Source organism: Babjeviella inositovora (genome assembly GCF_001661335.1).
Source record: "Babjeviella inositovora NRRL Y-12698 unplaced genomic scaffold BABINscaffold_9, whole genome shotgun sequence".
Classification (NCBI taxonomy): Eukaryota; Fungi; Ascomycota; class Pichiomycetes; order Serinales; genus Babjeviella; species Babjeviella inositovora.
Window position 1 is genome coordinate 328,773 of NW_017566846.1, and position 11,416 is coordinate 340,188.

General features: G+C 50.6%; 5 protein-coding genes across 5 annotated transcripts; 2 read left to right on the forward strand and 3 right to left on the reverse strand.

Moving 5' to 3' along the window:
• Positions 1-110: 110 nt before the first annotated feature.
• Positions 111-479, forward strand: VPS23 (ubiquitin-binding ESCRT-I subunit protein; the record flags this gene model as incomplete). The annotated part of the gene is made up of 1 exon (XM_019131908.1): positions 111-479. A coding segment is annotated over one exon (369 nt), but the record flags the coding sequence as incomplete, so codon positions are not given.
• Positions 480-1,782: 1,303 nt separating this feature from the next.
• Positions 1,783-3,248, reverse strand: BABINDRAFT_162444 (uncharacterized protein). Its single transcript, XM_019129354.1, has one exon. It carries the CDS (start codon positions 3,234-3,236, stop codon positions 1,836-1,838), a length of 1,401 nt encoding a protein of 466 aa, XP_018984084.1. The 5' UTR covers positions 3,237-3,248; the 3' UTR covers positions 1,783-1,835.
• A 147-nt stretch (positions 3,249-3,395) lies between these two features.
• RIM9 (Rim9p) lies at positions 3,396-6,288 on the reverse strand. Its single transcript, XM_019129355.1, has one exon. It carries the CDS (start codon positions 6,110-6,112, stop codon positions 3,569-3,571), a length of 2,544 nt encoding a protein of 847 aa, XP_018984085.1. The 5' UTR covers positions 6,113-6,288; the 3' UTR covers positions 3,396-3,568.
• Positions 6,289-6,844: 556 nt separating this feature from the next.
• KAR5 (Kar5p) lies at positions 6,845-8,763 on the forward strand (the record flags this gene model as incomplete). Its single annotated transcript, XM_019127158.1, has 2 exons — positions 6,845-8,337; positions 8,750-8,763. The coding sequence occupies exons 1-2, from the start codon at positions 7,227-7,229 to the stop codon at positions 8,761-8,763; spliced, it is 1,125 nt and encodes a 374-aa protein (XP_018984086.1). The 5' UTR covers positions 6,845-7,226.
• Positions 8,764-8,889: 126 nt separating this feature from the next.
• Positions 8,890-11,409, reverse strand: AGA1 (Aga1p). The gene is made up of 2 exons (XM_019129356.1): positions 11,372-11,409; positions 8,890-11,110 (listed from the first exon to the last, which is right to left on the reverse strand). Exons 1-2 carry the CDS (start codon positions 11,383-11,385, stop codon positions 8,980-8,982), a joined length of 2,145 nt encoding a protein of 714 aa, XP_018984087.1. The 5' UTR covers positions 11,386-11,409; the 3' UTR covers positions 8,890-8,979.
• Positions 11,410-11,416: the final 7 nt, after the last annotated feature.

Below are 11,416 nucleotides of genomic sequence, written 5' to 3' on the forward strand. Positions count from 1 at the left end.
TACATCCACAAGCAGTGTTGATTCAGGCATCTATCCCATAGCACCATTGATTCCGATCATACCGCCTATTGATCCTAGCCCCATACATCTTTGGTCTCGCATATTTCAACATGTCCTCGACGCTTCCACCAGAGTTACTCAACTGGCTCTACTCAGTTCTCCAGGTGGAATACGTGGACCCGGTCCAGACCTACCGGCAGTCGGCGCAGCTTCTCGCATTCTGTGCCACTTTGCGCCCGCGCACTAAGGTGTTTACCGCCGAAAACGGTATCCCGCAGTTGCTCCTCAACGTCTTTGGCACGGTGCCGGCGAATATTGGCAACCAGGTCTACCACATTCCGGTGGACATGTGGTTTCCACTCCAGTTTCCCGTGGAGCCGCCGTTTGTGTACGTCTCTCCGACTCCCGAAATGCTGATCAAGCCAGGAAACTTTGTGGACTCTAACGGGCGGTTCTACAACCCGTATTTGACCTACTGGCGTGATTCCAGCACTCTCCAAGGCAGCAATGTGCCGAATTTGATCGAGCTAACCCGGGTGATGTGTGAGTGTTTTGGGAAGGAACCCCCGGTGTATGCCAAATCAACAGCTGCTCCGGAAAGAACCTACACCCCGGAAGCCTCCGAAGATATCCCTCCGTTGCCTGCAAAGCCTTTTGCGAAGGGGCCACCCCCTTTGCCTCAGAAGCCAAGACACCAAAATAATGATCTGGTTGTAGGACAAGCAGCCACCTCGGGTAGTCAGTTTGTCCCTCCAGATAGTCAGCTTGCTAATGTATCCCACCGGTATCAGAATAACGATACCCACTTCCAGGAACATGGCCCGCATGGTATGGCCCCACCCAAGCCACCGTTACCAAGTTCACTCCGTAACCATAAACCACCCCCACCCACCCCAGACGACGATCCGTTATACAAATCTCCTAAAAAAGCCGCTACACCGGTTGACCCAGACTTTTTTGATACGGACACATCGCTGCCTGCTCCATACGATGTTGAACGGTGTGAACTTCTCGCGGATATCGAACGCCAGATCAAATACTTGGTGAACGAACAGCCTGTGTCTGCGCAGTTTGCATTCATCGAGGAGGGAAACCAACGGTTGCAGCACATTCGCCGTGACGTCCACAACATCGAGCGGAATCTTATCGAGTTTGAATCGCGTCTTTCGGAGGCCACTGTCGAATTGACTGCCAAAATTAAAGAATACGGGGATACACAGGCCCCGGAAGTGCTTCGTGAGGTTGCGGACCCAGATATCGATACCCTCTTGTGTGCCGAAACGGTAATCTTCCAGCAGTTGTACGACGTGGTGGCGGCGAGCGAGGCACTAGAGGACACCATCGGCGTGGTGCAACAGTTGTACACGACGAAGCGATCGGGTCTGGACAAGGACGGCATTGTAGGGTTTGAGTCGATGGTGAAGAACGTCCGGAGCTTGAGCAGAGAGCAGTTCAGGCAAAAGGCATTGGTCAACCGGATTGTAAACATCACCGGGCTCAACCAGTAGAGACAAGGCTTGGTGGGGTGCCAAACTGGAGGTATCTGAAATCCTCAGGATGTATCACATAATAGACTATTCCAAAACATCCTCAGCGACAAGCGACCGGGGTATTTTTTTTTGCTATATCCACGTCATAGTTTCTAGTTCCCTAACTATAGCTCGAAAAAACTTCATATCTCTCATAGTGTTGATATACCGTAAACTGCGCTTAATTTCAGCTGTAAGTATCCCTTTAGTTGATCCCCCTGTTATCCATACGGTTTGTATTTAAGTCGTATCCCGGCCGCCCTATTCTTTTCCATTCATTAACATTTATTTACAAATACACAACGTTTATAGCTCGCTTAGCACCGTCTGGTGTCTCTCTCCAAAGCCTGGAACATTACTAGCCGGTAAAGCATTCTTCCCCGCTGCAAATGCCTCCTTGATTTCAGCAGTCTGCTCCGCCGTTAGCTCCAAATCGGCAATAGCTCTTCTCGCCCCGATGCTACTCCCATAGTAGGCGTGGTACTTTGCAAGCAAGAACGCAGATTCGTCGGAAACCAGCGCATGGGCCTTGATTCTGTGGGCCAACCCAGCCAACTTCGCAGCCATAACCGGCCCCGTCATCTCAGACTGCGACGCTTCCAACAGGAATACAACCTCAATAAGCTCCGTCTGGCAGACGGCGTAAATAGCAGCAGCCTCGCTGGATGACTCGATACAGTGCAAAAGTGCGTTCAACTCGGCAAAGTTCGTGATCTGGTTAACAAAAAAACTAGTCATCACCGGGGTCAAAGCGGTGGAGAAAACGCCAGACAAGACCGCAAGGTAGTTGTTCACATTAGCCTCTGGGTTTTGTTCCAAAAGGTACAAAAATGTCTCAGCCGTCTGGACCTTTGGCGCCACACCGTTTTCATTCAAAATAGCTAAGCAAGCAGTGGATTTTTTCAAGTCCCCCGTACCAATGTAGAGCGTAGTCAACGTCTCAATGAGGGCCAAGTCGGTTTTAGCGAGAATATTGGGGTGGTGGTGGAGCACAGCCTCGAGTGAAGCATCTAAAACGGCAGTTAACGCGTGCTCACTCTTTCCGGCGGTGTAGATCAACTGGGAAACGATCTTGTCAAGCGAGCTCAATCTGAACTGGCCCGTGTGGTTCGCCACAAACTCGCAGACCGCCTGGAAGACAGACTCGCTGGTCTCTCTCTGTAACAAGTAGAGTAACATGTCAGCCACAAGTAAATTGGATTTCTGGGGGGTGATGGACATCTGGAAGGCGAACTCTGCTTCAAACTCCTCGCATAGCTCTTCCACCTTGGTCACGCTCATGTCTTCAAACTGGCCCTGCTCGCTCATCGCCTGCAATGCCTCCACCGTGGACTTTTCCATGCTGGCTCTGGGGGTGGAAAACTCATGGCGGATCGGCTGTAAGCCTTCAGAATGAACTGTCGCGTACGCCTGGTACCACTGCAAAAAGAGCTGGAAGCTGTTGAAGGTGACGGGCTGGGCACCGCCCTTGTGGTGGACTAGACTGCCCCCCATCAACTGTTTGTCCCTCTTGAAAAACATGTTGGCAATATCTGCGCTTTTCAAATTGAGAAACGTGTGGTAGGTCTCAGCGATTGGCGGGTACAACGGGGCCGCATTTTTGAGGGCATTTACCGGTACTTTTGCCTTAGGTTCCGCCGTGCTGTTGGTTCTCATCGCAAGGGCCCAGCGGTTGGATCTGGCGGGTTTCAAAGTGGATCTCAACATGTTGAGGAAAATTATCTATGCTTATAGGTGTCTAGGTGGATATTGAAGTGCCCGAGATTTTTCATATAACAAATATGTCACGTGCGTGAAATATTTAGCTTGTATACAGGCAAGTGCAATGCGCTGTAGTCAGAATCGAAATCTACTAGATTGAGAAAGGCCGAGTTTAATAACTGGAACTATACGTATTTGCTTTTAAAGTTTTGATGTCTAGTAATAAGTTGCTATATTGGTTAATTAATGCAAGAATAGAGTGATAACCAATAAAAATACATGTCCAAAAAATACGCACTCAAAAAATAAATTTTCCGATAAATAACCCAGTGAGACATCTACGCATACTTCGCTGCGGTATTACTCACCTTACGTGTAACAGACTTCATCCGCCGATTCCCCAACGAAAAATCAGGATTGTTGTCCAAGACCACATCAGGTGAAAACTGAGATGGCAGGCTATTCGAGGCATGGCTCAAGCGCTGGCCGTTGGTCAGCGACTTGAAGCGCTCCATGGGGCCATTCACTTGAGCGCTAGAGGCACTGGCTTGTGCGATGGCGTCCATTCCGTAGTTCGATACCCGTTTCACCTGGACGGTTCGCACCAGGCTTCTGTTCTTCTGGAACTGGTTCGCAAGATGGTCTTGCTGTCCCTGGAGCATCAACGTGCGGTATTCGTCGCTCTCAAAGTACTTAGGGTTGATTCCCCGCTGGCTGATGGATGTAAAATCAGAGTGTACGGAACCAATTGGTGAGTCCGGGGCTCCAGACGAGATCTGGGAGTGACGCTGGTGCCCTGATGGAGATGGAGTGCGCGCCAACCTGATGGAAGAGTTTGTGTTCAACATGTCTGATTCATACTCCCCGAGATACGGTGTTGCAAGAAGATTCGGGCTCGTTTCCGTGTCGTCGCTGTAGACGCTGATCATTTGGGTATTAGAGACATCTCTGGCGTCGATTCTGAGTGGCTGAGTGACGCTGCTTACCCGGGTTGGGGAGGGGTCTTGTTTCTGAACGCTGGCTCGTTTGTAGATGTCTAAAACGTCAGAAACGTCGGATTCGCCGTCTTCGATACCATTTCCAACAGCTGGCTGTTCGGTGTAGATTGAGGATCCAGGGACGGACTGCTCCGAGGTTGGGTTGTGTCTGTGAGATCCCACCGCCGCGTAGGACTGCTCTCCAAAAGGCATGACAGCTGGCCCCTCTGCCTTTCTGGGTTTCTGGAGAGTGGCATTGCGGGATAAGCCGTGAATGGTGGAACTATCTTCGGTAAACCGAGAGTAGGCATCAGCGGCGGGATTGTGGCCCTCGAAAGTTCTGTCAGACGCTGGAGAAAGCACGGTTGTCATTTGCGACTGGTTAAACTCAGTAGCCTCTACCTGCAAGTCTGGATCGAGTGTGGATTCGTTTTCCGAGTCGACCGCAGAGTTTCGGAATCGATCCTCATCGCTCTCGGCTGAAATATAAGCAGAGGTGCCGGAAGTGTACATCGAACCGCCATCTTCCAGACTGACGCTGAGCTTGTGTTTCACCATCTCAGGGTTCAAGTTTCGTCTGGCGCCCTCAGATGGCAAGACAGTTTCGGGACTTGTGGGCACTACCGGCGAGGAGTGTAATAGACTCTCGGCATCCCCAGGGTACGGTCTAGGTCCCGACACCACTCGCTGAGGGGTCGAGCCTATCTTGGGGGTGACGTAATCGTCGGTTCCCATAAACCCATTGGCATGGAAATTGGCCGCGGGGTCGTTGGTGAAGGTATTTGCATTTCCGGCCGTTGCACTCTGGGGATGGAAATACTCGGTCGGAGTTGCAGGACTGCTGAAGTCAAAGTCGTCATTAACAGGATACGGCGTTTTAGGGGCTCCTGGAGGGATAGCAGCGGGCCTAGGGGACAGCGTATACACCGGAATGTCGGCATTTTCAAAAATGTCCTGCGGTTGGTTTTGGAAGCCAGCCTGGGTGTTACTCTGGAAGTCAGTTCGGGCTGTCTCTGGAAACGCCTGGACAGCTTTATGGAGGACAGGATTCATCGAAGCGTCTAGTACCTCCATTGGAGCAGTACCCTCCTGGGTTTCCAAATTGTTCTGGGTCAAGTCGCCAGTCACATTTGTATCGTCGAGAGCATCATCCTGTACTGGATGGTAGTAACGGTAACCGTCCCTGTCGAAGGTGTTCCCACGGTCGGGGGAGCTACGAGAATCATCCACTGGGGAGTAATGGCTCGGATGGCTGCTTCCCTCCACTTCCCCGTACGTATAGTTCATTTCGTACGCCGGATCTGGGTTACTCTTTGTCTCGAGTTCCCCGTTGCTGGTGTTCAAATACTCGGTGAACTGCGGCCTCTTGTACTGTCTGGTGGTGGCACTGCGCTTGACAAAACAGAGAAGAGCGATGTATACTGCAATGAACACAATAGAGACGATAATGATCCAGCCGGGCCAGTCTAGATGCGGAATGAACACGAGAATGTCTACCAAAAACGAAAGTAACGTGAGGAGAAATGTGGGGAAGGAAAAGACAAGCAACACCAAGACAAAGTTCGGCGACGCCGCAAACCTGTCGGAGAGGAGAAACACTGAGCCTGCGAGCAAGAGGAAGTTGAATCCGGCGGAGATTGGGTGCACCACCAAGAGTTTCGACACGCTGTGGCGCGCATTCGACGGCAATGAAAAGCCCTCCTCCTCCACAAGGCTAGTCGGGTATCCAATGCTCGCTTTGGAGCAGACGCCGTTCAGACAGACTCCAAACACCCCGAAGAGTTTATTGGCATAGTTGGAAAGCGCAATGGAGGTGGTCACGGGTGCTGAGAGCACCGAGAGGAACTGACAAACAAAAGCCACAAGGAGGAGCACCACCAAGAGAATGGGGATCTTTTTGATCATTAAATCGAGCAAGAAGATGGAGTTGCTTGATGCGGTCTGTACTCGTATTGGAGGTTGATTGCTCCTAACTATAATAGTTGTGATAGAATGCGTTCAACTATAGACTGTGACTTCTATTCTTCTCTCCTTGGCGATTCCCAGAAGGGGAATTTTTTTTTCTTTAACCATCTGTCGCCCAAGCCGTGCTAAAGCTTTAAATGCGTTCCACGCGCACGGATTTTCCTCAGTCGCCTAAAGATTGGCGACGTCTTTAGGCCGGTGTGATAGCTGTTATCTGTTTACAGCGCACGGAATAACGACACTAACCTCCAATTCCAACGACAGCCGTGCGACTCACGTGCACTATCTGCGCCATGACAGGAAGGGATGAGCGTGCAGGGGTTTGAACGGTTGCGGTTGGCAATGCTGATATACTGGAATGGGGTGAATTCTAGAAGATCCTAAGTGTGAGTTACTGCTGTAGCAGAGGTGGTTTCTATTTTTGAAACAGTTTGAAAGCGTAGCTCAGTCAACCATGTGATGAGCCGTATGGTTACGCGTCGCCCGATCGGGCGTAAACCAAACCCGAAGGGATAGTCCTGTACGTAGTGAACCGCACGCGTGAGGATAACGAGTTAAATACGCCGCACGGTGTGAGGCACCTCTTTAACACTACATGTCATTTTCTACATCACTTTCTCAGATTTTGCCCGAAACATGCTGGATATTGTATATATCAAAGGTAGCAATTTGCAGGACGCTACTATTATGAAGCATCTGAGAGGGGCTATCTCCTTTCAGGCGTGTGTTCCAGGTAAGTTTTTTTCTACCTACCTAAGCACTAGAGGTACCAGATGCTCTTTATGTTGTAAATATAAACTGCTTTCAACACCCCCAACTCCTCGAACCTCTTAGGTACGCATCTCGTTTTTTTATCGCAATATTGAACTCTCAGGTCTTTTCATCCTGGATCCGTAATCCCCTCTGACTGCCATTGTTACATAACCGGTCAGCGCCATCCGTCGACTAAACCAAAGTCATAAAGTTCTACCCACAATACCTGCCGCTTGGCCTATCGGTTTAAGGTATCACTTACAGACGCTCTATCGATTATTCTCAATTTATTTACGCCTAGATGTTTGTCATGCACCCGGTATCCATTCTTGTATGTCCTCTACTCGTGGCTTGCCACTTGCTTCTCCCTGACCCCAACACTGACCCCCACCACATTTCCAACTCTATCTTCTCTGGTTTGGACTATGGGATACAGCAGATCGTATGGCGGCACCAGCAGATAACTCGTGGTGCACGGAACGAAGTGAGGCATATCGACCGTGTCTCGAGATCTGGTAGTTCCGAGTGCATCCACGAAGCAGTAAAGCCAATCCTTGAAACGTGTCATTCGTGGGGGGTTGAAGGCTTAACTACGGATATGAGAGTTCGGGTGGCCGTTATACTCTCAGTTTGCGAATTCGAATCACTGGGGGTTATGATTCCTGCTAATTGTGAGCCTCTCTTTCGTCAGCAGATATCTCGCAGTGAACGTCCCCCTCAAAAGGTGATAGACAAATGCGTTTTAACCTTAGAAACCAAGCCCCAATGGTGGACCACATACAGTGGGAATTACCAGTCGGTGGGTGCTATCTGTGCCCAAGAATCGCTTCCATTTGAGAAAGACCAAATTTTGGACTTGTATTCTAATATAACGGACAAGTTCTACGATTTCTACCACTCCATGGTTGAATCCTACCAGCGGACGGATGATTTCTCTCGGGACTTGGGCACAACGGTGGAGGAAATAAACCAGTTGTTCCAATCCCAGATGACGGAGATGAATGCAGCCTATGCTCGACAAGCAAGGGAGTACTCCGCTTCCTTGTCGGAGATAAACCAAGCTTTAAAAACCACCGCCGATTTCTCCACCGAAGTCATGTTGAGCAGTGAGCGCATGGGAGAGCGCCTCGCCTTGTCCTTAGAAAACATAAATAAGGAAATTGCGCAAGTCTACCTGAGCCTAGTGGAGGCAGACTGGTCCCAGGAAATTGAAACCTTGAAGGCAGAGTTTGTAGAGTCTATGAAGGTTAAAAAAGTCCTCGGTGAAGACCTTCTCGGTGAGATCATTGCTGGCTTGCAAACTTCAAATCACCTCGCAACTGCCAACCACGCTATTGCTGTTGGGCTCTCCAATGAGCTATCCAGTGCTACTGGATCTTTGCAGGGATTGAAAGGTCTAATTTACACTACCGGTATGGATATACAGCATGTTCTTGGAGAAGTGGCACTGTATTCTGAAACGATATTGTTTTCCCAACGACACGGTTTGGAAGAAATGAGGGAAATGATGGAGGTACACTCGGAGGTAATGGACAGAGTATTTCAGAGTTTCCGGATGATCGAAACACTGTTGGATGTAGCGTTGGAGAGAGTCACACGACTTGAGTCGGGGTTGAAGCAGATACTAGATCTGCTTACGTGGGTTGTTTCTTTCTACAATCGGCTCACGGCACTTCCTCTGATTGTATTGGAATACACCATATGGGGGCTGAGTAACCTATTCTTTATCGTATGGAGCTTACCAGTGGTTGCTTCCCTTGGAGTTTGGGCTTGCTTCCGGATACTTAGAAAGCTTCTAAGCTCCATCACTACATATTTATCTAGATAAGTCTGTTTGATATAAGCCGGTATTCAATTTGCCATAAAAGGGTTTTTAGAAGCAAATATCGATTGGTGGATGTTGTTTACGATATCAATGTACACCTTAATGGCTGTATTTTTAATTAACCCTCTTATGCCCTACAATTTTTTTTATTTTTTTATATATATATATTTTTTCTTTTTTTTCTTTTTTCATAACTTCATAATTAGGCATTTACACGATTCGAACTTACCTAGTACTCCCCGTCATACGTCACAAAGTTGTCTATGTCAAAATCATCCAACTCGTGGAGCGGATTGTTCCCATTTTTGACGGGAATCGCGCTCATGAGGTTCATATCGTACTCACTAAAACTCCCCATTGGCGGCCCTTCGAAGAGTAACGTGTCTTTCGATTGGTGATACACGTCCAGGGCATAGAATGGGAACGTTTCACTATAACCTGGAGCGGGGAAGCCCACACTTAGGTCGATTTTCTCAGCTGGCTGCACCGCCGTGCGCGAGAGATTCTGAAAGTGCTGCTGAACTTGCTGTTGGTGTGGCTGGGCCTCAAACATGTCGAGCGTGTCACAAGGCCATATATTTTCACTAACATCATTCGTCGGGACGTCCTCGGGGTGAGGCCATTGTTCGCTCGGACGGCTCGCCTGCGGATCCGCCTTCGTATTCGCCTGACTTGAGGGAAATCGGTACTCCCCTTCCGTCGTCGTCTCACCCAGAACTTCCAACGGCGGTCCCAAAACAAGCTTCACCTTCTGTTCGGGATAGCTCCTAAACGAGTCAAAGTAAACGTGGTCGACTGGGCTCTCCACCGACTGGACGTCCGACTGCGACCGCGCGTGGGGGTAGCTGTTGGAAATCGACACTGACGAGAAGGTTCGCGTGTGGCGTGGTGGGACAGTTTCGTAGTCCATAGGTGAAGATGCTGGAGCCATGGACGAGCCGCGCTGGAGGCTCTGGAAGCTGGCAGTGGAGGTGCTGCGCGCAAAAAGTCTTGTCGCCGAGTTGCGCACGGGACTGACCTTCTTTGAGACAATGCTTAGATTTGACATGTTTGTCGCGACGGAAACATTCGCCCGCTGGAGCGGTTGGGTGATGACCATGGACCGCGGCCGCGGCTTGCGTGCCAAGAGGTTTCGCCCAAGCGAGGTAAGTCCTCCGGGCGAAACCCCGGCAACCGCGTTCTGGAAATTCTCCAGATGGGTGTTACCGATAGTGTTGGCTCGCTTGCGCTCAGAGATCTGGTTGCGGCGATTAATGATCTTGGTGAACGCGGCCATCGCGTCGTCATCGTCATCGGCCTCACTCTGCGACTGGCTAATGCTCTGGTAGTCGTCGTCATCCTCCGGCGAGTGCGAAACATCGCCGAAGCGCGGGCTGGGCGCACTGGCCAAACTATATGACGGGATTTGCGGCCCGGAGAGCTCCTCAAAGATCGGCGGCGACGAGTGGCGGAGGATGGGTGATGAGCGCAGAGAATACGCCTGGAAATTGGCCTGAGAATATGCCTGGAAATTTGCCTGAAGGTTGGCCTGGGAATTCACCAGGATAACTGTCGGGGTAATCCCCTGACCCTGGCCAACGGTGAGATCGCTGGACGACGAACACATCGACATGCGCTTACCGGAGCCATGGGGAGTCGGCTGTAGCACAGCCCGGCCATTTTCTCCCACAGAGAGACACAACGACGTAATGGAAGAGGACGAGCGGTGTCTCGTCGCCGGCGCGACAATGGGCGTTTCAGTGAAGGACGCGTACGAGCGCTTTACCGGATTCGGCCGCACCGGCGATGAACTGAGGTACGAAAGGGGGTGTGCGGATGGTTGGTATGATTGATTTGTAGAGTTAGGCATGGCGGAACCAGACTGGAGTCTTGCCTGGGGCGTTTGGGTGTTGGCCTGAAGGTTCGCCTGCGGGTAGGCAAGGGGCTGTGCCACAGACGTGGCCTTTTTGAAAAGCCCGCTGAACATCTTGCTCGGCTTTTTTGTCAAGGTCTCCTCAGGAATCGACGGCACAGACGACGCACGGGTGGAGGCAGTTGTCTGGGAGGCCTCCGACTCGTTGGAGCTGGTGGACGAGCAAGTCTTGCGCTGCGGCGACAAGTCGATGAAGACGTATTCTGCGGGCTGGCCCGGCTTGGGGCGAGGCCGTCTGGGCGAGGCCTTGCGTGTTGTGAACGAGTGTGTTTCCGCAGTCAACGTGGGCACAGGCAATGCGGCTAGGTCGGTCTGAGGCTCGGGCAGCGGCACGGGCGAGACCTTGGAGTTATAGCGCAAGATCCGCCAGGGCTTCTTGTTGGCCAGTGTGACCGTTTTGAGTTTCATTTCAATAGGGGCCTCTAACGACAGGATCTCCTCTTTTTTTCTAGGATGTTAGTAACGCTCGAAGATCACGTTTAACGTCAGATCGGCTCAATTGGGGCTGGAAAATAATGGAATGAATAACCGGGGTCATTGAGCCATAAGCGCTGCAATAATTGAAATAATAATTGAATATATGGCTGAAGTGACAAGTGAATTGATAAAGCCTGTGATCGTCCAATGCATCCGATACCGTCTCGGTCAATGATCCAATTGTCAGGGAGTGGTGGCTTCGCCTAGACGAGCAGCAGCGAAAGATACATACCTGGAACCTCTCATGGTGAAATGGTCTGTGATATCGGGGGGGGGG

What these genes read in the sequence shown, in the direction of transcription:
- BABINDRAFT_162444 (XM_019129354.1), bottom strand. Translation starts at nt 3,236, where the DNA reads ATGTTGAGATCCACTTTGAAACCCGCCAGATCCAACCGCTGGGCCCTT.
- RIM9 (XM_019129355.1), bottom strand. Translation starts at nt 6,112, where the DNA reads ATGATCAAAAAGATCCCCATTCTCTTGGTGGTGCTCCTCCTTGTGGCT.